Source organism: Pavona decussata, unplaced genomic scaffold, assembly GCF_977016875.1.
Source record: "Pavona decussata unplaced genomic scaffold, jaPavDecu1.1 SCAFFOLD_339, whole genome shotgun sequence".
NCBI lineage: Eukaryota > Metazoa > Cnidaria > Anthozoa > Scleractinia > Agariciidae > Pavona > Pavona decussata.
In genome coordinates this window covers 259,518-285,104 of record NW_028145727.1, presented here as the reverse complement: position 1 = coordinate 285,104, position 25,587 = coordinate 259,518, and the positions used below count along the sequence as shown (strand labels likewise).

At 36.4% G+C, this 25,587-nt stretch overlaps 3 protein-coding genes across 5 annotated transcripts in view; 2 read left to right on the top strand and 1 right to left on the bottom strand.

Moving 5' to 3' along the window:
• LOC146453274 (centrosomal protein of 63 kDa-like) overlaps positions 1-14,315 on the bottom strand; it is a 38,145-nt gene extending 23,830 nt beyond the window's left edge. The window contains exons 1-5 of the mRNA XM_085096798.1: positions 13,912-14,315; positions 3,844-3,892; positions 1,719-1,859; positions 1,241-1,336; positions 32-115 (exon numbers count right to left, since the gene is read on the bottom strand). Coding sequence (XP_084952924.1) covers positions 32-115; positions 1,241-1,336; positions 1,719-1,859; positions 3,844-3,892; positions 13,912-13,943 — 402 coding nt within the window. The 5' untranslated portion in view covers positions 13,944-14,315. The remainder of the gene's footprint in view (positions 1-31; positions 116-1,240; positions 1,337-1,718; positions 1,860-3,843; positions 3,893-13,911) is intronic.
• LOC146453273 (uncharacterized) lies at positions 5,355-25,417 on the top strand. Of its 2 annotated transcripts, none has more exons than XM_085096801.1 (10): positions 5,355-5,578; positions 14,635-14,691; positions 15,698-15,769; positions 17,543-17,649; positions 18,742-18,777; positions 19,101-19,173; positions 19,274-19,336; positions 20,016-20,124; positions 22,018-22,209; positions 23,807-25,417. In XM_085096801.1, the coding sequence occupies exons 1-10, from the start codon at positions 5,444-5,446 to the stop codon at positions 24,058-24,060; spliced, it is 1,098 nt and encodes a 365-aa protein (XP_084952927.1). In that variant the 5' UTR covers positions 5,355-5,443; the 3' UTR covers positions 24,061-25,417. The 2 variants fall into 2 exon arrangements, with proteins under 2 accessions (XP_084952927.1, XP_084952928.1); XM_085096802.1 differs by lacking the exon at positions 5,355-5,578 and adding an exon at positions 14,338-14,386.
• Positions 6,977-25,587, top strand: part of LOC146453264 (uncharacterized) — a 117,128-nt gene continuing 98,517 nt past the window's right edge. The window contains exons 1-2 of one of the 2 annotated variants that reach the window (XM_085096808.1): positions 6,977-10,545; positions 10,954-11,103. In XM_085096808.1, the coding sequence (XP_084952934.1) occupies positions 7,442-7,825 (384 nt within the window). In that variant the 5' untranslated portion in view covers positions 6,977-7,441 and the 3' untranslated portion in view covers positions 7,826-10,545; positions 10,954-11,103. Of the gene's footprint in view, positions 10,546-10,953; positions 11,104-25,587 lie in introns of those variants that run through there. The other variant, XM_085096809.1, reaches the window with a different exon arrangement.

Below are 25,587 nucleotides of genomic sequence, written 5' to 3'. Positions count from 1 at the left end.
CCACCAACAGATTAGCTCCATTTGTATGTACCTGATCTCTTTCTTTTTCAACCTGAGATGTTTGCTTGTTGCTCTTCTTCTGGAGTTTGTCATGTTCATACTTCAGATTATCCACCTAAAACAAAAATTGTCATATTATTAATATAAAAAGTTTTAATAAAATCTGGTCAATCATGTATCACTCTGGGCTAAAAGGCATGCACGTTTGAGAATATTTTGTTCATGGGAAAACAGTTGTGAAGATTAGGAATCTTGTATACTGTTTTAAGCTGACCTCAGCTTCATTGGATTGTCTTACCTTGTGGAATGTAATGTAATTGGAATTTAATTAAATTAAAAACTATAACATACATGAACATTGTATGTATCAGGTGCAGCATTATCTTGAATGTTAAATTGCAGTGTAGGCTAAATTTTCCTGTAAGACAACAGTCAAATGAATATACACCTGCACACCAGCAGGCATTATACAGTGTAGATCAGTGCAGTGTGTCTCGACAAAAGCTAATGGTACAAACCTGTTGTGGGTGTGTCTCAATCTGCAATTTAGTTTTACCCATTCATGAGATGTAGAATAAATTATTCAAATATTAAACAGACCTTCACCTGAAAACTTTGATGTAAAAATTATTCTTAATTATGCTGTGATCAAGGGAAACAAATAAGTCCCCAATGAATTAACTATACCTAAACACGACGAGTATTCTTTGACTAGTAACTCACATGCTTATGACATGTGATCACATTTACGTCTTTTTCATTTCACCACCAAGTTTAAAATTAAAGGGGAAGTGTCATGGAGTATTTGACCAGTTTTGTTAAAAATGGTGAAAGACCTTCACATAGCTACAAAATAATTCTAGAACAATGAGGGGAAAGAAATCAAGCCAATTCTTGAAAGTCCTGAACAACTTGTAATCTGTTCTAGTGCATTTTGGAAACAAAAATGCAAGAACTTGAAAAATATTAGCCTAACATTTTTCAAGTTTCAATCCATTCTGACCTACTCTGTCTGGCCAGAGGCACTAATCAACAGTTTTATTGCACTGGAGTGATAAATTATAACAAAACTAGACAATTCTTTTTTGTTTTCTGTTGACAGACAAACATTTTTCGGTTCTGAAGTGACATCAAACTCATGTCAGTGATACTTCCCCTTTAAAGTTTTACAATACTTTAATTATTAATTTCTAACAGGCAAACTAAAGTACCCATAATAGCTAAAGTGATACACAGTTACCTCCTCTTTAAGATGCATCACATGTTCTTCATACTCTGTAACTATATCCCTCTGGGTGTTTTCCATCTCATCTACCTTCTTCTGAAGTCCTCCCACCTGAAGTATTGTATAATTTCAATTACCACAAGTTTTAATGTGTTTGTTGGACCTGGTTGAATGTTCTACTATGAATTGGTTGCTTTAATAGTTGAGCCAGTCAAGGTTACCGAGAAAACTCTATGCCAGTCTATGTCAGTCTCAGAGACGAGAGTAGGGTGAGGAGGGAGGGGGCAGAATATCCTTTAGACCACAAACCCCAGTCCGATTTTTTCTGAAGCCTGTACGAATCATAAAGATTCACTTTGAGTGCCCAGTTCACAATCTTTATTTTGAAAGCTCAGAGGATAAAGGGATGGCTTATCAGGGTTAGGTAAGTGAGATCATGAACTGCAAAGCTTACAATGCAACAAAAAGTACATATCTTTTTTTCATACTCTACCTCTTGACTACTGTGTTCAAGTTGTCGTTTAACAAACTCCAGTTCCTTGTTTTTCTTGTCCAGTTGTATCTGAACACCGTGCATGTGATTTTCCCATTCTGCTTTCTTGGCAGTCACCATCAGATCAATCTGGCGCATAAGCTAAAAAATAAAAAAATTAATAAAAATTATTTATAAACAATTTTAATCAACAATTCAGACAAGGGTTTCTATTTTTATGGCACAGTATTTTAATAGAAGAAAGATCCTTGCAGTTACCACGCAACTTAAGCAGTTGCAAAAAGAATGCCTCACAAATATTCAGGCATGAACGGGATTCGAACCCATGACCTCTGTGATGCCAGTGCAGTGTGCTACCAACTCAGCTATCACGCCAACTGGGAGATGGTCATAAGATTATTGTGAGTTCATAATATACCCGTGAAGGATGAATAAATGAATATGAATAATTATATGAAACATACATTTTGAAGTGTGAATGAAAGATTAAAATAATAGAAGAAAGATCCTTCTTGCACTTAGTACACAACTTAAGCAGTTTCCAGTTGGCTTGATAGCTCAGTTGGCAGAGCACTGCACCAGCATCGCAGAGGTCATGGGTTTGAATCCCATTCACGCCTGAATTTTTATTTTATTTTTCAGGTTTTCTTTTCGCAACTGCTAATTAAGTTGTGTACTAACTGCGAGGATCTTTCTTCTATTTTAATCGTTCATCTTTTATCCGCAGTTCAAAATAATTATATGTTTCATAATATTCATATACACAGTATTTCGAAGCAAATTCCCTGTAAAATTTGATTACTATTTCATTTACAATTGACAGAAAACATTATTTTGAGACATGAAGTTGCCTTGAGTTACCGGTTTCTCTGTACAATAGAGTTGCATCAAATTTAGTATTTAAACTTACGGGTAAAGTGGGGTATTCTGAATCTAATATTAACAATACTACCATATCCACCACTTTGAGATTAGTAGAATGTTTACATGTATCTGACAAAATCGAGACCAGTCTCTGTAATAATGGACAACTCATGCCCATGAACAATAAATTATGATTTAGTGAAGATACTGTCAGTGGCACAGTTTTGCAAAAAAATATTGAGGTACTGTACAGTGTACAGCTGTCACTATTTAAATTGAAATGTTTTATCCAACTACCAACATGTGAAAGTTTCCTAAAAATTAATAAAAACTACAAAATCTGAAAAAATGGAAACCTTGAGCTCTCCTGGAAGTTGGATAAGGACAAGAAATTGCAGTTTCTGTTAGTAATTAACATTCCATACTTGTACATGTGCATTATCGAGATAAATTTTATAGAAAAAATTCTGGAATTTACCTGAAGAGTTTTTGGTGGCATCTCTGAATGAGAAATTGGGGGTTGGAGTTACATGTACTTACCAGTGTACAATAATTAATGAGGTTTTTATTCTTACAGTTTCTTCCATTATTTAGTATAAAAAAAGCTGATAATTAATTCCACACTGTAACTGTGCACTGTTGTACAAAACTGATAAAGCCCTTGAATAATTTATAAAGAATCAAAACCATTGAATTCCAAATATAAGCCTTTATTGAAATAAACTGCCTACCAAAAAATCTGACCCCCAAAATCCCTGACACAGGCAACCTTCTAACAATATATGTGTTGAGCCTTCCAGAAAGGAAAGCCCATTAAAATGAACTGTTAGAGAAAGCTGTTTAGAGATGCTAGCCACATGTTTCAGGCTGGCTTCTGCTGATTTTTATTGCCAATGCAAGCCAACCAACTTTAAAGTGCAAGATTTCTTCTGGACAATAAATTATGTTCCCCAAAAAACAGGTCCCTAAAAGTCCTTGCATGAATTAATATATAATTATACGAAACAATATCATGCAAGCCCAGGAACTACATGTAGGAAGTATATTGTAGCTTTATTTGTTCAAAGGGCTTTTTAGTGGAATTTTTTGGGCAGAAGGATTGAAAACTTAATAAAATGCATTTCCTCTATAGCTTTATGGGAGGAAATGCCTCACACATGATCACTTACAAAAAATATTTCAATTTCTAAAACCATTTTCTATTAATAAATAACTAATTTTTGACACAACATAAACGCAAGATTCAGTCATGTACATGTACCTCTCTTAATTCTTCCTCACATGATGTCAACGAGCCTTTTCTGATCAAGCTAAAAAAAAATAACAGAAGAGATAGAAAAAGAGTGTTTCAGATATGTAGTACACAGTGTAAGTATACATGTATGTGTATGGTTTTCTACCCAGAAAATGTAAGTGCAAAGTCTGTGCGTGTACAGCAAACAAAATGTAATGCAGTTGTTTACTGTTGGTTTTTTGTTTTGTTTTGTTTTTGTTTTTTGTTTTTTTGCATGCAATTATATCAATTTTGCACTTCAGTAACCAACTGGATGGTTCTACAGGTAATTTAACTTCTTCTTCTTCAGGAGAGCTCCTACGGCACTTTTTTTTAAAACCCAATAAGGACCATTCCATGTGGAATGGACTATAATAATTATTAATTATACTGTAGGTATAGTTCTGTAGGTATAAGATTAGGCCTAAGTAATTGCCATTTCAATTTCAAACCAGTGACATTCCCAGAATCCTAAATGACTTGCTCACCAGTAGATGTCAAAAATCGTAAAGCGTATGTGACAGAATTTTTTTTTAATTTGCTTGATCAAAATGTTGATGTTATTGTACCGCACAAGATGGGAGCCTAGGAACAGTAGGGCTGTGATGTCAATGCAGGAACGCTAGTCTCCCAATTTCTCTATTCCTCAGAACAACATGAAGATTTGATCAAGCAAATAAAAATTTTTTGTCAGAAATATATGTTGTAGGTTAAAATGAATGCCAGGTTAAAATGATTTCAACCTAGGTTAATTTGTATTTTCCTTTGTTTCAGATGTAAAGACCCAACCTTAACAAAGGAAAATACAAATCAACCTGGGTTGAAATCATTTTAACCTGGATTCATTTTAACCTACAACATAAACTTTAACACTGTGGTCAACATGCCCCCACTACTTGGTTGCCACGGCAACATCACACATAACACAAAACACAATTCATGTCAAAATGTGTCAGAAAAAAGCTGAACAGCTACTAAAATCGTTGCCCTTTCCCAAAATGGAATCGAAGCCGTATAAGACACAAGTCATGTATTTCTGAAAAAGTTGGAATAGCGTGGCATCCATCCCCACCCTTGCACACCCGATGGTTAATAGAAACAAGTTGATTAAGAGACACGACAATCTTAAACAACCGCAGTAGGTTTGAAAAGTCCCGTACTTATAGTCTGTGTACTGTGTGCTTAATTTTACATAATTTGAACCAATACTATAGCTGTATGCTGATGCACTCTTGTCAACAGGAAGTTTAATTACAATTTACATGAAAGTACAATGCTTTTTTAAGCAAGGCTCTCTCTTATAAAATATTTTAGTGTTGCTTTATTCATCTACAGTATTTTTGTTTCCCCAAACTTTTCATCCAGTTGTAAACAAAAACGGTGTTAATTGTCAAGCATTCACTCATTAACACCTGCAGAGTTCTTGTTTAAAATCAAATAAATTATGAATGCAGACATTATGCCTGTCAATGAGAAATCTGCACCTGCCCTAGAAAATTAGCATACAGTTTTTAGGCTGAAGAAAGAAACAAAACAGTTAGAATACTTAATCTAAATTTATCAGATTTAATGAAAGACACCACAAAAAATGTTGGCTCCACCAAACATTTCAAAAGGGACAAGAGGCAGATCGCCATCACCATACTTGCATCGGCGTAGACTTTCAAATTATGACCTACAGTCAGATGATGAACAAACAAAGAAACAGCAGTGGCCAGAAGAGGTGAGTGAAATTTCTATAATATTTGATCACAAAGAAAACTCTACAAAAAGGGTTGAGTAAAACACCATTGCTAAAGCTAGATTTAAGCTGGAGAGAGGTTTTAAAACATCGCCAGTTTCTGAAATAAAATCACACTCGCTAAAAGGCTTTGAAGTTCAAGACAAAATAGATTAAAAGTTTTCGTACACAGATAAGCTGAATTTTATAAACTTTAGTGAAAGGTCCTGGTCATTGTTGTCATTGATAATGTGGTATATTATGGTAGTGCTGAAATGATTTTGCTGTTCAAAGATACGTGCACATTGTACATTGGTGTGAACAGCAAAAACTAAAATTTACTTTAATATACATTTTATGTTTCTTTAACTAAAATCTCAAGAACAAAAATTTCTAAAAAATAACCTCATTATTGATGTGACTACTCTATCGCAGTACCCAATCGCAGGCTAAAAATATTTTTTATTAAAACCGGATCATTGTGTAATGCAATTCCAAAGATTTGATTGGTTTTGCCACCATGGTATATTTAGCAATTATTTCATGAGCGCATGTTGGATATGAGATGATACATGAAGATAGCCAACGCGACACGTTGCGCCAAGTTGGCTATAATCATCTCATATCCAACAAGCGCGAGTGGAATAATAATATTGTTTTATTAAAAACAATCAAGAAATATTGTTAGATCTTGCTGATATTACTTTCAAATAACAACCAGAAAACAATAATGGTCGCTATTTCTCGGGCATGGTATTATGGCTGATATACATGTACCATGGCCGCTAAGCTAATCAAATCCCTGCAATTGTATTATACAATGACCCAATTTTTGATAAGAACCATTATTCCATGCCCCACAAACACTTACACCATGATAAAATGAGGCAAGATTTAGCGACCGGGCTCAAAATAACAGCTGGTCAACAGTCTGCTTAGAATGAGAACTTGACCGGACAAATTCTTGGATGGCCTGACTTTTTATCTGGTCACATATCCTGAATTCAACAGAAATCATAATTTTGAGTTGGTTTAGAAAATTATCACGCTGAACATTATTCCTGTTTCCAGATGAATGTGAATATGTGAAACATACTTACAAAATTATTTGAACTGCGGGTGAAAGATTAAATAGAAGAAAGACCCTAACAGTTATTTATGCAACAAAAGCAGTTGCAAAAAGAAAGCCTGAAAAAAATGCAGGCTTGAACAGGATTCGAGCCCATGATCTCTGCAATGCTGCTGCATCAGCATCAAATTTGTCGTTGTTGTTATCATCTGATGGACTTCGGATGCATTCCTACATGTATGACTCTATTATGAGAATGATGTATTATTCAGTGACACAGGCATACTCGGAAAAAGAAAATCTGAGTGCTTCTATCAGGAGTTGAACCCAAGACCTTCCGTACATACTACAGTAGATCGGTTGCTCTACCACTGAGCTACAGGAGACTTGTGGAAGCTAAGGCCATTTAACTAGGTTCATGGGACAAACATCCTGCATACTGCATACAACGATGATTGAGAAGGGTCCATACCGACTTCTTAATAAAGACCCAACTGACCATTTGAGCCAAAAAATGACTGAACCTGAAGCGAGGTGGGCACCTGACAGAGTCCGTATATAATAAGATCAGGCCCAAACATAAGCAACCACCTAGAATCTATGGCCTTCCTAAGATACACAAGGTAAATACACCACTGAGACCTATAATTTCTTGTGTGAACACCTTGGCCTATGATCTGTCTTCCCACCTAGCCGATGTGTCATCTCCCTTAACAGGGAAATCAAAGTATACAGTTAACAACTCAGCTCATTTCGTGTCCACTATCAACGGTGAGAGGGTACTAGAGAGCGAGATCATGGTGTCTTTTGACGTAGAATCACTGTTCACAAACGTACCTATCGAAGGCGCCGTACAGACCACATTACGGAAACTAGAGGCTGACCCGTGTCTTGCTAACTGCACAACTTTAACACCTGCACAGATTGCGGACCTCTTGGATTTCATTCTAAGATCCACATACTTCCAATATGATGGATTAATTTATGAGCAACAAGAGGGAGCAGCCATGGGTGGCTCAGTATCCGCTGTCATAGCTAACCTCTACATGGAGGATTTTGAAGAACAAGCTTTGACTTCTACGCCCTGTATGCCTAAGATTAGGAAACGCTATGTGGATGACACCTTTACCATCTTGAGACGAGACAAAGTTGACATTTTCCTGCAACTGTCACCTCAATAATCAACGACCAACGATCCGCTTCACTATGAAAACTGAGACCAACAACACCATACCCTTTCTTGACACGTTGGTAACTAGAGATTCGGATGGCTACCTCTCTACCAGTATTTACAGAAAGCCTACACACACTGACCAATACCTAGCGTATGATTCACACTACCCGCAATCTGTAAAACGCGGTATTGTCAAGTGCCTGTACGATAGATCGAAACACCTCATAGCTAAACCATCAGTTATCTCGCAAGAAAAGAAACACCTCTCATCAGTTCTTGTTTTTAACGGTTATCCGTTTTCATTTGTGAAAAACATTACGAAAACAAAGAAACAAACAGCCACGAAAAAACCTGCGCCTGAAATTAAATCTACTGCAGTGCTACCATAAGTCAAAGGGTTATCAGAGGCTCTTCGCCGTTGCCTACAACAGCAAGGCATACAGACAGTTTTCAGATCTGACACAACACTTAGATCACACCTAGTGCGACCTAAGGACACTGCCGACCCTGCATTGCAAAACAAGATGGAGTAGTCTACAAGATTCCCTGAGAGTGTGGCAAGGTCTATATTGGAGAGACGGGAAGATCTATGCATGAAAGGATTAAGGAATACGATAGAGACATACCGCTTGCTCGAACCCAATCCTCCGCCGTTTCAGAACACAGCAATGTGACGGGTCACTATCCGCTCTGGGATGAGGTTAAGTTTATTGACCGAGACCCACATTGGTACACCCGTAGGGTTAAAGAAGCTATTCACATAAGACTTCACCCTGACATTACATCAATAGGGATAATGGAATTGAAATTCCGGAAGTGTGGATGCCCAAGATCAAACAACACAGCAGCCGATCGGTACCAAGGCGGATGGCCGAGGGAACAATTTCTAGTCTGAACGACGAGGATCGAAATCCTCCAATCAACAACAACCTAAGAGAGGATCGAAACGCACCAATCAACACAAACCATGGTACTACTTATACTGTCACACAATCAGTCGACATCATCGCCTGATGAAGACCAGCAGCATAGCGGCTGAAACGTCGCAATCCACATCTTTGTGACTCAATCGTGAGACAAACGATTAACTCATCTATCATTTTAAACCACGATGACCAACACCTTTCATAATACTGCTAGGATTAGAATGTAAATAGATTTAGACATTTAGAGACAAAGCTTACATACAAGTCAAAGTTTCACTAAGGTGCAGGATTGCAGAATATCAAAATATCAATAAGGTTACGAGATTTTGATATTATTGACAAGGCCAAGTCCTCGTCAGGGCGTAGAGCAAATAGGCAAGTCAGCTACTAAGCCCAGAAAATCAGACCTTGCAGAAAAACATTTTTTTCCTCAAACTTTTGTGCATTATTTCAAAATATCATTTGCCAAAGCTTGTCAACAGTCAGTTCATTAAGATATTCTGACGCACCGCCATTTGCAAGATCATTAACTGAATTTCGATTTCTCTACTATTACCTCCCACTGTCTTTACATGATTCTCTGAACCAAGTCTAAATATTAATTTCTCATCAACTGAAAAAATGTTCAGTAAAGAATCCTCTGATTTAGCTCTCTTTGTGAGAACGTTGTAATCTTTGCTTGCTTTGGTTGTAAGCGCAGATTGGTTGGATCAACTTTAGCAGGAATTCATTGTTCGTGTCCTGTGATGTGATTGGTCATCTTTGTTTGAGCGACCCCTGTAATTAAGTAGTCCCACTGTAATCTTATAATTGAACAACCACTGAACTCTGTTATATAACTTCAGTGAGAGGTCTAACATTTCGCTGGCTGAATATAGTTTCAATGTACAGGTGTATACACCATACATGTAACTAAGGTGTACACGTCAGCTGAATGAATCAAAATGTCTATCAAAGGTCACGCACGCAGAACACTGGAAGCGGAAATGCATCATGAAATCGCAGTGACCTATCTTGAGTTTTTGCATGCATGTGACATTCAGTATACCACTTCAAATAGAAACATTTGGGAGAAATTTATCTTGTAGAATTTTCTGTAGGTGAAAAAATGCCTTTTTTAAAATAACGTAAGATCTACTAGATAACTTATTGGGCGATTCCAGAAAATATCCATACCATACCACGGACGGCTTTTAGGATTTCCGAAGGGGAGGGGGGGTTCACGATTATGGAATTCTGAGGGCATGGGGGGGCTATTGCGCGTTTTTAAATCAAAGAAATGTTGTTTTCGAAGTTTTGATTCGAAAGATTAAAGTACAATCAAGCATAATTATGTGCAGCGTACTGGTAGCGATCGCGCGTGTTTCCATTCTCAGCTTGTGAAACAGCGGCCGAAAAAGTCGCAATCTTTTAGTTTCGCTTCCTTCCCTGTTTATTACTGGGTTTAGTGGACAGGTATTCCAGTCATCTTTGAGAGGAAGACACGGTTAATATTTGAAATGAAGGAAACGTGAGATCGCCTTTTGAGATTCGATGATCTCGATAATATTTATGCAAATTTGTAACGCTACGCCGAAGATGTAAACAAAGTCTGCTCAAAGGCAAGCGAGCGGCCACGTTGAAGTTTCCCCGGTTCCTTGCCGAATTCTACCGTAGACGTTGTACGTTTTTAAATAAGGAAATGCTTTTTCTGAAGTTTTCATTCGAAAGATTCAAGTACAATCAAGTATAATCTTGCGCAGCAAAGATATTTCAGAAGCGATCGTGTTACATTCTGCGAAAAAGCCGCAATCTTGTCCACGTGCTCCGGCGTAAGAGTCGATCGATTGGAAGGCTGCTCTTGTATGAGGGTTTAGGTTAATGACTGCTACTTTTTTCAGTGACATTTTGTAAATAAAGTAGCAAAACAGCAACGATGTATGTTTACTCGTGAGGGACTCCGGCACGTGGAATCGAACATTCTGATTCAAGACGCGCATCACACATCACTGATAAATTTGCATAAAGTTGTTTTCAATGTTATTGACAATGGGTTTTCTTCTTCCTCGCTATAAGAGTTTGAAATAGTTAAGACTAGGTATTCGTAATGTGGTAATTGAAACCACAAGTTTTCTCTTGATAGCGCCTGGAATCACAAATACAATTTAATTGAATTTTTGGTGCGGAAACTGAAGCGGACTGAAGCATGCGAGGAGTCCTGGGATCCCAGACATTCTATGGATTTTGTACGTGTATAAAACAAGGGGTGAAAAGAAATAATTTTTGTTTTCATCCAATGCGTTGTTCTAGTTTCCTTCTTTTCCTAAAGGAGTTGAATGGCACAAGGAAACAAAGAGGAGTAAAACTGCCGTAAATGGTGTTTATTATTATAACCAAATTTGGACTTAAAAAAGAAAATTTCACAGCCTGGCCACTAGCGGTAGATTTTTCTTGTCGCTGAAGAGTAAAGCTTGTCGCCTAGCGCCGATAGATCACAACCCTGAGGAGGCATAAATTCATGTTCGTTTGTTCATATAGGCGTTGCTAAAGTCGAAAATGTACTTCCCTGAAAAACCGGAAATTCTGAAGGGGAGGGGGGGTTCACGATTATGGAATTCTGAGGGCATGGGGGGGTAACGCATTTTGGAATTTCCGAAGGCAAGGGGGGGTTAAAACATGGAAGCCGTCCGTTGTTGGGTATGGATATTTTCTGGAATTGCCCATTGTCATATTTCAAGAGGAGTTTAAGAATGTAGGGTGCTTTCCAACAAAGCAATAAAAATGGTAGGTCACTGACTTAGTTTTTGAGGTAACTTGCAAAAACTGAAAGCCAGAGGTCCTTTTTGTAAAGCTGACCTGTTGCCATTTTAACCACTGAAGTCAGAACTTCCTTTAAAGTATTTCCCAACAACTGAGTTACAAAGCTGTTTATAGTTTGTCCACATGATCAGATGGAATTTCTTGTAATCTTTCATCATTACACAAACACTACAACAATGAAAAACCCTTACAAGCCTTCTCAAGTTGTGCAAATACCTGTGAGGGTTTTTCTTCTATTTAATTCCTGTTTTCATAGAAGAAATTACAATAATGATTTTGTCTTTAATTACATCCATTTTGAAATCACTGGTGATCCTCGGAATCTGATTGGTCCAAAATGGTGCAATTTATTCCCAAATTGCATCATTTTTTGCTCTAAATTGCATCCTTTCTTTAGCCCATCAAAATGGAAATGAAGTAACACAAATAGAATATTAATATTGACAATGATACTCTGTGATTTCAAAATGAATGTAATTAAGTGGTAATTGAACTTCGTGTCGTGCAATTTTGGTCTGAAATCATACTTGTGATTTCAAATCAAACTCGCGCTGCGCGCTTGTTTGATTTTGAAATCACGCGTATGATTTCAGACCAAATTGCACTCCACTCAGTTCAATTACCAATATAAACCACATAATTATTACAGAACAGTTCAATTACAAATGAAGGCTTCTGACTGGAAATCGCAACTTCTTAGCACAAAGAGTCATTAAATCGCAACTGCAAATTACCCCATGACTCAGTTTTATATTCCCCAAACAAAGCGTTATAATGCCTTTAAATTCTCAATGGCCACCTGTAACCCATTACCGCTTGCACTCAAAGGTCATCGTCCCGCTAGTAATTAATTATCAAAGGCTCCTGTGAGCCAACTCGTGAATGCAGATGACACATAGTAATTGAAATTTAGACGGCTACGGAAACTTCCTCAAAAGCTAAAAGAAATTATATCTTTGCCCGATTATGTAACGAAAAATGACCATTCTTGTACTATTAAAATGATTGTCAAATTATCTGTACAGATTGAATAAGCCGATTATTCTGATGCGCCGATTAAAAAAAATCACGTGTTTTTTTTATTCAAAGTTCATAGGAGCACGCTATGTGCAGCTACGTCATGCAAATTCGTGTCCCCGATAGTCCGGGGCTACTGGATTTCGCGATCGGGCTAGTGGATTCTAACTGTCACTTGCCCGATGGGCAAGTGAAGTTTTTTTGGGAATTAAAATTACAAAATTACTGTAGGGCAAGCCGATCTCACAAAGGGAAATATGTTCAACAAAGTATCGCATTACATTTCATGCCCGACATAAATGCGTGAAATTTTTCCTTTGGAGTTCAGTCCACGCAATCCTCAAGTAAAAATAATGAACTATGACAAGCTCTTGCTAAATAAGAATTATTTATCGACCGCGTCCTTTTGCTTTCCCATAAATTAACAGTTGTAAATTTCGAAAATGAAACATTTTTCCCCTGTGAAACCTCTATGAAAGCTGACAAGATCTTAAAGTGTTCATTTCACCAGAAATTTGCATAATTTTGTTTACGACGTCATGATGCGTGACATGGCACGTTCCGCTTTCGCGTGAAAACTGACAAATTAAATTATTTTTAATTAAATTATTTCTAAATTAAATTATTTTTAATTCTTAAAAGAAACCGCACTTTGTAGAAAAAAACGAAAAAAACATAACTTTGCTCAGATTCAACGAAAAATCTCCATTCTTACACTGAAATGATTGTCAAATTATTCTCTACAGAATGAATGAGAGAATTCTGACGCGTCGTGAAAACAAATTTTCACGTTTTTTTTTTCACTAATTGAGTTTACGACCCCGGACTTTCTGAAAACCTGAAAAAACTTGTAACTTTGCTCAGATTGAACGAAAAATCTCCATTCTTGCACTAAATGATCGTCAAATTATTCTCTACATATTGAATAAGAATTTCCTGATGCGCCGTGAACAATAAATGTTCGCATGTTTTTCTCACTAATTGAATTTGAAACTCACTCACTGCGCACGCCCGAAAGTTAACGACAAAACCGACCGACTGATCGACCAAGTCAAAAGCCAGCTATCGCTATAACTCGTTCATTGCGCATGCGCGCATTCACGAGTTAATAACACGTTCTCCAGTGACGCGAGCTTGCGTTGCCTGTGTCGCTACTAGACGAACAACGAGACGTTATGCACTAAAGCTAACATGTTTTCCCAAGTTCGCCCCAGATGGGTTATGCATCTCTAGCACGTATAAAAAAAAATATTGCTTTTCTAGAAGAGTATTAAAATAAATACAAGACTATAAGACCTAAGCTTAAATCTTATAGTTAAGCTTACGTGTTTTGTTTACAAATTAAACTCACCTTTCTGAGAACATGTCTGTAAACGTCTCCATGTGAACCACTTCTCACACTTGTAAAATACACAGTATTCCTCTGTTTTCTACTTTCCAATCATAGCGGTTTCTACTGTCTGAACCAGAATACAGCCCTCGTTAATTGGCCAGTGGAAAGATCGACAGATCTGTCATCTGGAATTTAGAAAACGTAAACTGCTTGATCGCTGCTTGTTATTCAAGCATGACACCTTCGAGATTGCACCCTCAAAACTTCAGCGAAGATATACAATCTTTTCTTTACATCTTTTGACCAGTTATGGATTCATTTCGACCAAATAAAACGAATTCCACGGCAAAATGTCAGCCGAAAGCCGCCTTTCTTCTTCATTTCAAAAGAAAAGCGCGCCCAAATGCCAAGCTTCCTGGCCTTTTACCTAAAGGCCAGGTAACTTTGCTAAAAAAGGGAAAACAATATGGCGTCCCCACAGCTCAGTCAAATGGTAGGTTTATGTTAACTTTTGCTCCGTTTTAAGATGTTAAAGGCTTTTTATTTAGTAAGAAGATAAATAAAATTAGTTTACGATCCTTAATTTGATAATTTATGAAAAATAATTGGTGTTTTAGAGGCATTTGGGGAAGTACTTTTAAACGGTTGTAAGCTTTAGTCAAGCTTAAACTTTAGTAGGTAAATATAATTTAATTTTAAGACAAACCTTCTTGCTCGCGTAAATAATCTTATTTATTTCAGGAGAAGAAAAGATTGCAGGCATTCTTGAATGAAATGCTGAGAGGAGGGTGTTTAAAGGTATATGTACATCAGCTGTCTGTACAATGAAGCAAATAAATTATATATACAGTCGAACCTATATATAACGGCCACCCTCGGGACTTGAGGAACTGGCCGCTTAATACAGGTGGCCGCTTAATACAGGATCGCTAAAAATACTCACTTGGCGTGGTCTAATGTCAATTTTGATGGCGTATCATACAAAAATATTTCATGCAAGGAATGAATAGGACAATCAACACTCTTTCAAGCGATCAATACTTTAAACAAAGTCGTTAACTGCCGACACTGCCAGCGACAATTCCTGTTATCTGCATGTTCTATAGCATCTGACAGTGATCTTTGAGGCGATTCATTCTCCATCACATGGCTGAGGAACAAGCTAATAAAAGAGGAATTTCTACCTAAGAGTGAAGCATATTCAAAACAAACTTGTTTTACCGTTTGTGATATGGTACTATACTTCAGCACATTGCGGACATCTGAAAGGTGTTAACGATACTAAACGGCCAAGTATCAGCTTACAGTAGCTTTGTACATGTCGCATTTTAAGCACAATAAAATACCGCATAAAATAACATATGGCTTAGTTCCCACTGAAGGGTGGCCGCTTAATATAGGTAAAAATAACAAAGAAAGACAAACATAGGACTGCTACAGGGTGGCCGCGGCCGCTTAATAGAGGTGGCCGCCTAATACAGGTAACAAATACAGCGTTTGTATGAGCGAAAAAATCGGGACTTTGAAAACTGGCCGTTTAATAGAGGGTGGCCGCTTAATACAGGGCCGTTATATACAGGTTCAACTGTATATTTGTAACATACTGTACATCTATACGCTTCTATTTAGCTAGCTCCCTACCCCCACCCCTCTCATCAGTGTTTGTGAGTTTAATTCCATCACTTGCTGTCTTTGCCTGTCATGGCATAACTATTATGTGTGGGAATTGGAATTGCAAGCTTACACTCCGTATTGTATTAATATAAATATTATTGTATTAATAGTTTATTGTATCCATTCCCAGGGTTTCAAATATTTTGCTTTGTATTTACGAGGTCGGGAGGAGCTGATCTGCAGAGTACTGAATGAACCAATGGTGAGAACTACAGCTGTAGACAAATAACATTTTACTACATGTACTAAGCATGATTGTGGAAACTTTAATTAAGCATTTAGTGGAACCTTGCTCTGGATTGGTTGAAAGTTCCGTGTAGCTCTATGGAAACATATTTTTTATTATATTTCCACTAGTATGTCATTTCATCAAATAAGGTCAAGAGAACACACAAAATATAAGACTGTAATTCACTGTAGTGTCCTAGTTTGACCGGGCTACAACAGAGCGAATGTGGACAAAGACATTTCACTGGCTGTCTGTGTTAAAGTCATTCGCACCACCGAAACTGATGGACAGAAACATAATGCCGGGTCTTTCTAGAAAAGAAAAGCCAAAATAACAAAATCTTTTTGTAGTGGAATAATAATCTCTTATTCGATGATTTTACATAAAACACTCGCAGACATTTTGCTCATTGTTCGTATTTTTCCTCGCCACTTCGGGGCTTGGAAAAATACTACAGCCATTTTACTTACTATTTTTCCGAGCCCCAAAGTGGCGAGGAAAAATACTGCACAACTTGCAAAATAGATGGGCATATTATATGTAAAACCATCGAATAAGATATAATCTATATAGGATTAATTTTTTTTAAATAATTATTTTATATATAAAGGAACAGAAAACTTTTTGTCCTTTCTTTTTATTAATTATTTTATAAAATTGATAGAAACACTTGTAGAGATTTGGATTCATTTGAATCAGCAACTGAAAGAACTAACTTTATGTTAGATTATGTTTTCCACAACAACTCTTTTAAACTGTCATCATTTCTACTCATTTTTCTATAATCAAATCTGTGTTGAAGGTCTATACTATGGGCTGTTATACACTGTGGCTCTCCACAAAATTTTCTCCATGGAAGTCAGGGTAGCTAAGCTTACATTGATCACATGATTTTTTCCCAGTATACCAGTTTTAGTAAAAGTCAACCTCCCATCAGACGCTGTTAATGGGAAATCCTTATCTCATTTTCAAACTATTGTATTGATGAACTATCGACCATATAAATATAAATTGTTGAAATTTATATAGCAACATTGACTGTCCATGGCCTGTATTAACTTACTGTTTGACAATAATGCTGATTGAGGATGAAAAGGATTAAAGATCATGTGATATGGTGTTAAATCATGGAGAAACACCACCAGGTGTGAATTTTTCAAGTGTGCTTCACATTCTATTATTTTATTTTATTAAGGGCCCCAAGCTTTTTCAGAAAGTGTTTAGTCAACTTTGAAACGGACTACAACAAGAACAACAAACAATAACAACTTTATTATATTACAAGCAAATAAATTAATTCATTTACAGTGTCCCCAATTTTACTGTAAAGCTAATATTTATTATTATTATTAGCTCTACAGCAAAAATCCATTGACACTTGAATAAGGTCTATGTATATGTCCAGTATATAATTATATAGACGTGTGTATTTCTTGAGGAAATTTCTAGTCCAAACTGACAGCCGTGTAAAACCCTTTCTGTTATTCATGATTGATCTGCATCAACCTTGAAATTCCCCCAGCCCTATTGTGGTCTTGGAAAAAAATTTTATCCCCTTTGGTACAGCAAAACTCAAGCTTATTAAAACCATATTAAAGTTATAACCTCGGGTTTGACAGATTTTGTCAAATTTCTTATTTTAATGCAGCAGTATCTTTGCTATAAATTATGTCATCTGATGACGTTATCATTTTAGTTTATTTTCTAAATTATTAATAGCAAATTTATTGCTTGTTATTTTTGTAGTCTCGAGAAATCTGGTCATATTACGATGCACCATTCTCTGAGAAAACAAGGCTAAAAGGAAAGTCCAGCTTCACATTTGACAGTGAGACCAGTTTACCCAGGAATGAGTATGTTGACTGCAAACCTGCCAGTTGTATTGTATTATTTTTAATTAATATTTTAATTACAAACTACAATATTAATTATTTTTATTACAACATATTATTATAAATTATTAAATTAAATTAATTTAAAATTAGAAAATCCTACATTAAAAAATTAATGCACCTATCAATGGCCATCCATATAGAGAGATCTGATTGGTAGTAGTCTGACAAGTAGAGAAAATGAAAGAGTTTAGTTGTACCATGTCTTACCATTGGGGAAAAATTGGGACCTATGTAAAACAAGGAACAGTGTTGTAGACATCTTAAATGTAGGGAAAACACACCACAGATTATTTAGTTTCCCCAGCTCATCTTGTACATGTAATTTACTGCATGCTCTGAGAAGCTTGACTATGACAATGATCCAATGTGAGACATTAAATACCATATTCTCACATCAGGTTAAAATAATAAAGATGATGCTGTGGTGTCGTCTGAATACATGTACTCTTTTTTAATGTGAAATGTGCAGAGTTTTAGTTTAATTTTATTAAAAAAAAAAAAACAACAACGAGTGATCTCAGTTGCTGGTTGTTTCTTGACGTGCAGTGTAATTTCCTCTGCTTGGATGCAGACCACAGAGGCCCTGGGTAGTAATAAGTTCACAATTTTTTCAGTGATTCCTCTCTTGGAGGGACAATTTCTAAACTTTGATTGTGCTTATCTTGACAGATGATGAGATTAGTTTTTTGAGAGGGGTCCCCCCAGGGGATGGCTGATGACAAGTGCATGATGAAATGAACTACATATTACAGTGCGACACACCTTACTGTGGCCACCCAACAAACTTCTTTTTAAGTTAGCCAATCCGGATGCGCGAATTTGATTAACGGTCACACCTCCTTGCAAAGTCCAACAGGCAAGTGAGGCAACAACAAATTATTGAAAACATGTTGTTTTGTATTTTATGGCTAACTTGTAAAAAAAAAAGTTTTTTTGGGTGGCCACGGTAAGGCGCGTTGCACTGTAATTAATATATCTACTCTATTTATTTTAATCTGTATATGAGTTTTATGGTTCAAACATTTCTTTATTTCCTTTTTATGTACCTAGACAATCCTTGATCATGTCTGGTAATACACAAAGGAGGTATGAATATATTTTAACTGACTAAAATTAAGTTAAGTTTAAAATTAAACGTTTTCAAGAGTTCCCTCAGATTTGAAAATTGTCAATAAAATTTAGACCACATTGACAATAATTTATGGTATTTGTCTTTATTTGAATTATGTGGTAACCCCTAATTTTCTTTTGAGATTTCACTAGCTGTTGCTAAGATCCACATTTCCCACAAAGTTATAAACTGCACAAAATGCCTCTGTACTATACTTAGGAGGCACCAGGCTAAAGGTACAGTTAGACCTGCATATAAAAGCTTACTTGGCAATGGCAACGTTTTGTTTGAAATGCAGTTTAAGTGGTTATGGATTCATGGATATTGGCCTTCCTCCAGCAAGCCCCAGTGACAAAGACATTGATTTAAAGGTACATTCAAACATTTCCCCATAATTCAACCTTTCTTAACAGATAACAATAGCTTAATAATATAATTAATGTGGACATCTGTTTTTGTCGTATTTTTTAGGATGACAAGTCAACACTATTCCTTATCGCTGCTTATGCTCGTTACAACTGTCCTTATGTTTGGGTGAGTGCACAAGTACAAAAGCATCAAAGTGAATCCTCTGCAGGCTTTCTTAGTTCATTTATTACCGGTAATTTCTCTTTCTTTAACAAGAGGCAGCTCAAGTGAAAGATCATAATTACAATGCGGTAGATACTAGAAAGCCTAAAAATAAATAATAATAATAATAATAATAATAATAATAATAATAATAATAATATAATATTAAGGCTTAATTTCCTTGGTACTCAAGCCCTTGATCGTATCTCCCCATAGAAAGAAAATACTCTGGCAAAGCAGTTACTTATTAAGTTAAAGTCTGTGCAATGTTTATTAAGCCAGACACAACCTCTTTTTTATTTGTTTTTGTTAACAATTGCGGCCTAATGACCATTGATTTTGAAATGTGTTCCAAGGTGCATTTAATTGACCAATAGAAACATTCCCGTTATTAGTATTCAGTTGTCCTGAGAATGTTAGAACAATGACTAATGTCCTTCCAACATAAATTGTAACACCATTGTTAACAAATTTGAAGATGGCATTAGGTTTCATGACCAGTCCCTCAATTGGCTATGCTCTGTGTGATGATCTTTCATCCATTAAAAAAGTTTCATCTGAAGTTAAGGTTATCCGTATTAATATATGACCATCTCTAGCTTTATATTCATTGTCACTGACTGAAGTCATCATTGAAATGCAGGTGAGATCGAACCATGAGAGACTTGTTGCATTTGGTGGTGACTCCAGCAAAGAGAAGCAGAAGGACAGTCCACTGAAACTTAAGTCTACAGCAGAGTGGAAACAAAGAGGTGATTCAATCAATACATACTAAACACTGAGATGTGTACATACGGGGGTATAGACCCGTGGACACCTTAAAACATACAACTGTCCTCTTAGATGTCCACCTGTGGGAGCTTAAAGGGGTACCTGATAAACAAAAGCCCTAAGTGACTTCTTCTGATAAATTGCTAGATTCACCTTCTAAATTGCCTTGTTTTTGCTTGTGACACAAAAGGAGAATTTGACCTTACATCAGAAGTCACTTAGGGCCTTAAATTCTGTGCACCCCTTCGTACATGTATGTAGCTGGGATCATGACTGAGCATCTACTTGTGGGAGGTTTTATTAATGCACTATCTGTTGGTACGTACATGTAGCTGAACTGAACTGAGCTAAATTATAGACCATGACTGACGGTCCCCTTAGGAGAGGTGGCTACCTACAGGAGGTGTCCATCTCACATTGGACTGTGCAACTTTTGGCTTAGTGTAGAGTACTACCCCTCATAAGTGGACAGCCATCCATGGAGCTACCATATTATAGGAAATTAACGCTTCATGAAATTAACATGGATTTTAAAAATGTATTAATTTAAGTCGCATTATTTTTTGTAAACATTAATTTCCACGTCATTAATTAAGTGGCGCATTAATTTCCGCAACCTTAATTTTCATTTCTTTTTTTGCCCCAAATTCTCAATACACTTCAGAAAGGAAAAGCATTGTTTTATCTGAGTGGAGATCCACCGGTATCATGGACACTCTGAAGAACGCTCGAAGTGGCCAGATTCCTTACGGACAATAACACAAACATTGTTTGTTTTTCGGATTTTTAGTGTGTTAAAATAAATTTGTTCCTGTTGTCTGAACAAATTCTGTTTCTTTGTTTAAATCACATTAATTTCCCTCATTTTTAAAATTTTAGCACCTCTGTTGCATTAATTTTCTTTATTGGAAAGTAATTTTCCTTTAATTCACGTTAATTTAAGTCTCATTAATTCTCCAGTACCTTAATTAACACCAGCGTAAATTTACTATTAATAATAGGGTAATTTCAAGTGAATTTTGTTGTGAAACTTAATAGGATTGTTACATGTATGCAGTGATTGTATCACTGGAAGTACAGTACTAAATAATTTGTTGACCCAGCAGAGGTAACTGCCTTTGGGAGGTGTCCATTGGCAGAGGTGTCTGGACTGGATGCAGTTGAACCAACGGACACCTCCAAAAGGCAGTTATTGTCCAGACATAGTGGTTAATGGGTTGATTTTTTTTCAATGGCTTTTCTTGAGAGGTTGAGGCTAGTACAAGAATAATTATTATTGAAGATAAATTTTGAATGTTGAAAGGGCTTATGGCTTATTTGCACGGTGGAACCCCAACGTAGCCTGTGCACGTTTTTCGCCCCGAAAAAGCTCAGATAGTTATTTTTCACTAAGGTCTCAATTGAACACGTTAAGGGCTGGGTTGCAATGACCCAGCTGCAATACTTATTGAAATGGAATCAGAAGCAGTCCTGTCATTAACTTTTGAGCCACATGCTGTACCATCAAACAGGTTGCATTATGAGTCAAATGGATCTACTATAGTCAGGATCACCCATGACAGCTGTAGCAGGTGTAACGGGTTGTGGCTCTTAATGACAGCTTTAAGAAGTAGACAGAGTGCATTCTAGTGAAATAAATAAAAACAAATTCAAAACGAGATGTAAGCAGTATGGTATCCTCAAAACTCTGAATCTGAGGGATTAGTTGGTTTTTAGGGTGAACAGGAATTGTAGTATAAGCCAAAGAATGAGCCAGACATAAAGCTCATCAAGATCAATTCCAGAAGGAAATTTTTAATATGAATGTTCATTACAATGCCAGAAAAATGTGACAAAATCTAGCTAACACATTAAAAACTGTTTTAACCATTCAGACACCAAGCTCTGGGACATAATCGCTGAGGTTGTAAAGCTGTGCATGCATCCATCTCCACTCAACCCATTTGCTGTTGATTTCAAGTATTTTGAAGGTCTACCGTTGGTCCAGAGAGTTATTGCAACTGGTGCCATGGCTCATTTCTTGCAGAAAGTTGTTGCATCTGGTGATCATGCTTACAATGCTAGAGGTACTGAATATGTGTTGTTTGAATGGGTTGTTCCAGAAAATATCCACACCTCCCCTATGAGGGGGTTTTTGTCCAAGATCCCCTGACCCCTGGAATTTCCAATCCTTACTGTGGGGCGAAATAATTGGGGATACTTTCTGGAACTACACAATGCTCAAGGTGAATCAATATGATATCACGTGTTTATGTATAAGATAATTTAGCTTGGTTGGTTCAGTAGCACTTAAGGTTACCCTATACCTTCAGAGGTGTCTTCAGAGCTGTCTCGCATCCAAGCGATGTAGCGCGTCTGGTTTAAACTGTAGATACCTGAACCCTCATATCAAATTAAAGCTTATAGAGCTGGCTATCAAACTAAACCAAGAATTTTGAATTAAAATGAATTGCCGAATTTTTAGAGCTGTTTTCTCAAATCAATTTTTTCACTTGGAGGAGCCACTTCAAAGAGCTAAAACTCAAAAGGAATTTGTTCGTTTGCCTTCAAATTTGGACAATAGCTAGTTCAACATATCAACAACAAACACATGTCTGCGAATTTTTTCTTTCGAAATATTTTTTTTCCGAGAGTGATTTTTGTATGATCACTCCACATTTTTTTCATCCTATTTCGAAAATGCCCTATAACTTTTCATTGCGAATGAATATAGCAAAACACAGACACGTTTTTGTAGCGCTTTGGGTCCGGAAACTGAGGAGCAAATTAAATTAGTGAAAAACAAAATTCACTTTGACTTATAGCTTAAAAAAAGTAATTCGGATGCTCGCATTTAGAGGTCATGAAAAATTCGACAATTCATTTTATTTCAAAATTCTTGGTATAGTTTGATAGCTAGCTCTATAAACTTTAATTTGATATAGGGGTTTAGGTATCTACAGTTGAAACTGGACGCACTACATTGCGTAAACGCGAGACACCTCTGAAGGTATAGGGTAACCTTAAACAACTGTTTTGGGTCTTGTGGGAAGCTTTAGGCTCAAATGTGAGCCAAAACAATGAGCTTTATTTATTAGGTCAGCTTTCACAAAAAAAAGAAAATTGATATGATTTATGAGCTTAATTAGATGATGGAACTTAATTTTGGTGTGTATTTCATTGATAAGGTGAATGAGACAGCTTCTAGCCAGGGAAGGTCGATAATTTTCTGTTGGCACTCATTTTCTGTTTCAATCTGTCTCTTACCTGGGCCCAGTTGTTCAAAGCCCAATTTAGCTAATCCTGGGTTAACATGAACTTTGATTCAAGTATATTATTTTACTAATCTGTAAGGATTCGTCCAAAAGATTTTTGTCCCCCCATTTTTGCCTTAGACTTTTCTTTACTATTAGCTTAAAATGAGCCTTTAAAATCATTTTTAATGAGTGAGATGAAAACCTCGGTTAACTTTTAATCGGAGATTAGCGTTAATCGGCATTTGAACAGCCCGGCTCTGACTGCCAAAAATTCAGTTAACTCCTAATAATTTATCTACTGGTAATGGCTTGATGTGGGGTTTTTGAAATACTGTATTTGTGCCGTTTTTGGCACAGGCATTTTGCAAAGAATTATTCTTTAAAAGAGTGAAACTTATTGCTTACTAAATTTTTTACTGCTTTTCAGTTTTTGACGACTTAGGAGAGATCACAAGGCGTCATTTCAAAGACTTACAGACCCTTGTTCGCCAGAGAAGAGCACAGGAGATTGAGCAATCCCCACCCCAATATCCAACTCAGTACAATGCACAACAACAGGGAAATCAATACAACATGCAGCAACCAAAACAACAGTCCAACTATTACCAAACAGGACCAGTACAACAACATCCACCAATGCCTGCCTACCCTGGGCAATACCAGTCTGGAAAGATGTATTAGCAAGCCACTGAATAATAAGAACTGGTTAAAAAAATAAATAAATAAAAACTGATTAAAAAATGAATTAATCCAGTTAGCTTTTTCACCCGTGCTATAACAGCTGTAGGCGATAGTAAATTACACCTTTGTAGGTAGCCTCCCACGCAGTTGTTTTTAGGGGATTGTATTACCTCCTCCCCACAGGGAGGATGTTATGCGATTCCCTTAAAAATGACTACATGGGAGGCTACTTTGTAGGTCACTGACAGGAAATGTCCTAAAAATGCTTCAGGATAGTAAGTGGTTTAAAACCAAAGTGTGGAAAGTTTTTTCTAATCTATTTCCTATCAAATTTTGGTACTGTAGTTTTTTAGATTAAATTACTTGTCTCTTTATCTTGTAAAATTTTCAACATTAATTTTTGCCTTTCAGAAAAAACCGACATCTGTCGGAGTGCAACATACATTAGTTTTAGGGGACCTTAAATGTTTTCAGGAGAGGAAGGCGTGCTGGGTGAGAGTGATAGCCCAGCAAGAATTCCTCTCCATCTGGAATGAATAACGTACTAGTCAAGAATGATAGTGTTTCATCAGTTGATTGTATTTATTTATTATATTTTTTGGTTGTTGACCTTATTAAGCTGTGATGTTTGTAGTTGTGTCTGGCCCTATGTCCCAGCAAAGGTTAGGGAGATGAAACTAGTAATCTTAGGGTACATTCGATTGACCCTATTCTGGAATAGGAATACATACAATGATGACAAGAAATCTGTCAAAAGAGGTTTTTGGAGTTACTAGAGTCAAATCGTTCTAATGTACATTATCGTGTATCAACGAAAGTTTGCGGAAAGGGTTTCCCAAATTTACTTTTAAAAAATCTAACTGCTATTCCGCTTATTCTTATTCAGAATACAGTCAATTGAATGCAACCTTAGCTGGCAGTGAAGACTTACTCATGATACACGATCTCTAACTCCTAAATTAATATTGTGACGTGATCACATCCATCAAAGACACAAACAAAACATTTCTTTTCAGATTTACTCGCATGAAGATTATTATACTAGACAGATTACTAATTTTAAGTGTCTCACCACATTTGTTAAATGATATTATTAATTGTAGATAGGATCTTCTTGCTTATATTAAATTCCCTGGCACACAAGTTTGTCTAGACATGTACCAGCAACAAGATGAAAATAATAGTACAGAGCTGAAGAAAATGATCTGTAAAAATAATTATGTGTTAACTATTTAATATGTCTAAGCTTATGTTGACTTAGGTTCTCGCACATGCAATGTCATAGAATTTTTGACCTCGAGTGGTAACATTTTCCTAGTGTCTGATATCCAATAAAGAAATTTGTGAAAATCTTTAATGGGTACGAAATATTTATAAAACCTTGTTTGAATTTTAGTGGTTTACCTTATACAGAGCTTCAGTCTGACAAATACTGGTTAACATTATAAAGCTTCTCATTATAAAGACTCATTCAAGAAGACCAAAATTAAATCTACCATGATGTCTACAGGTTATTATGAGTATATA

Bases quoted from the DNA above. Each gene is read 5' to 3' on its own strand.
- LOC146453273 (XM_085096801.1), top strand. From the start codon at position 5,444: ATGTTGGCTCCACCAAACATTTCAAAAGGGACAAGAGGCAGATCGCCA. The intron at 17,650-18,741 runs GTATGTTGACTG...TTATGTACCTAG, and splicing joins ACCAGTTTACCCAGGAATGA to ACAATCCTTGATCATGTCTG. The intron at 19,174-19,273 runs GTACATTCAAAC...CGTATTTTTTAG, and splicing joins ACAAAGACATTGATTTAAAG to GATGACAAGTCAACACTATT.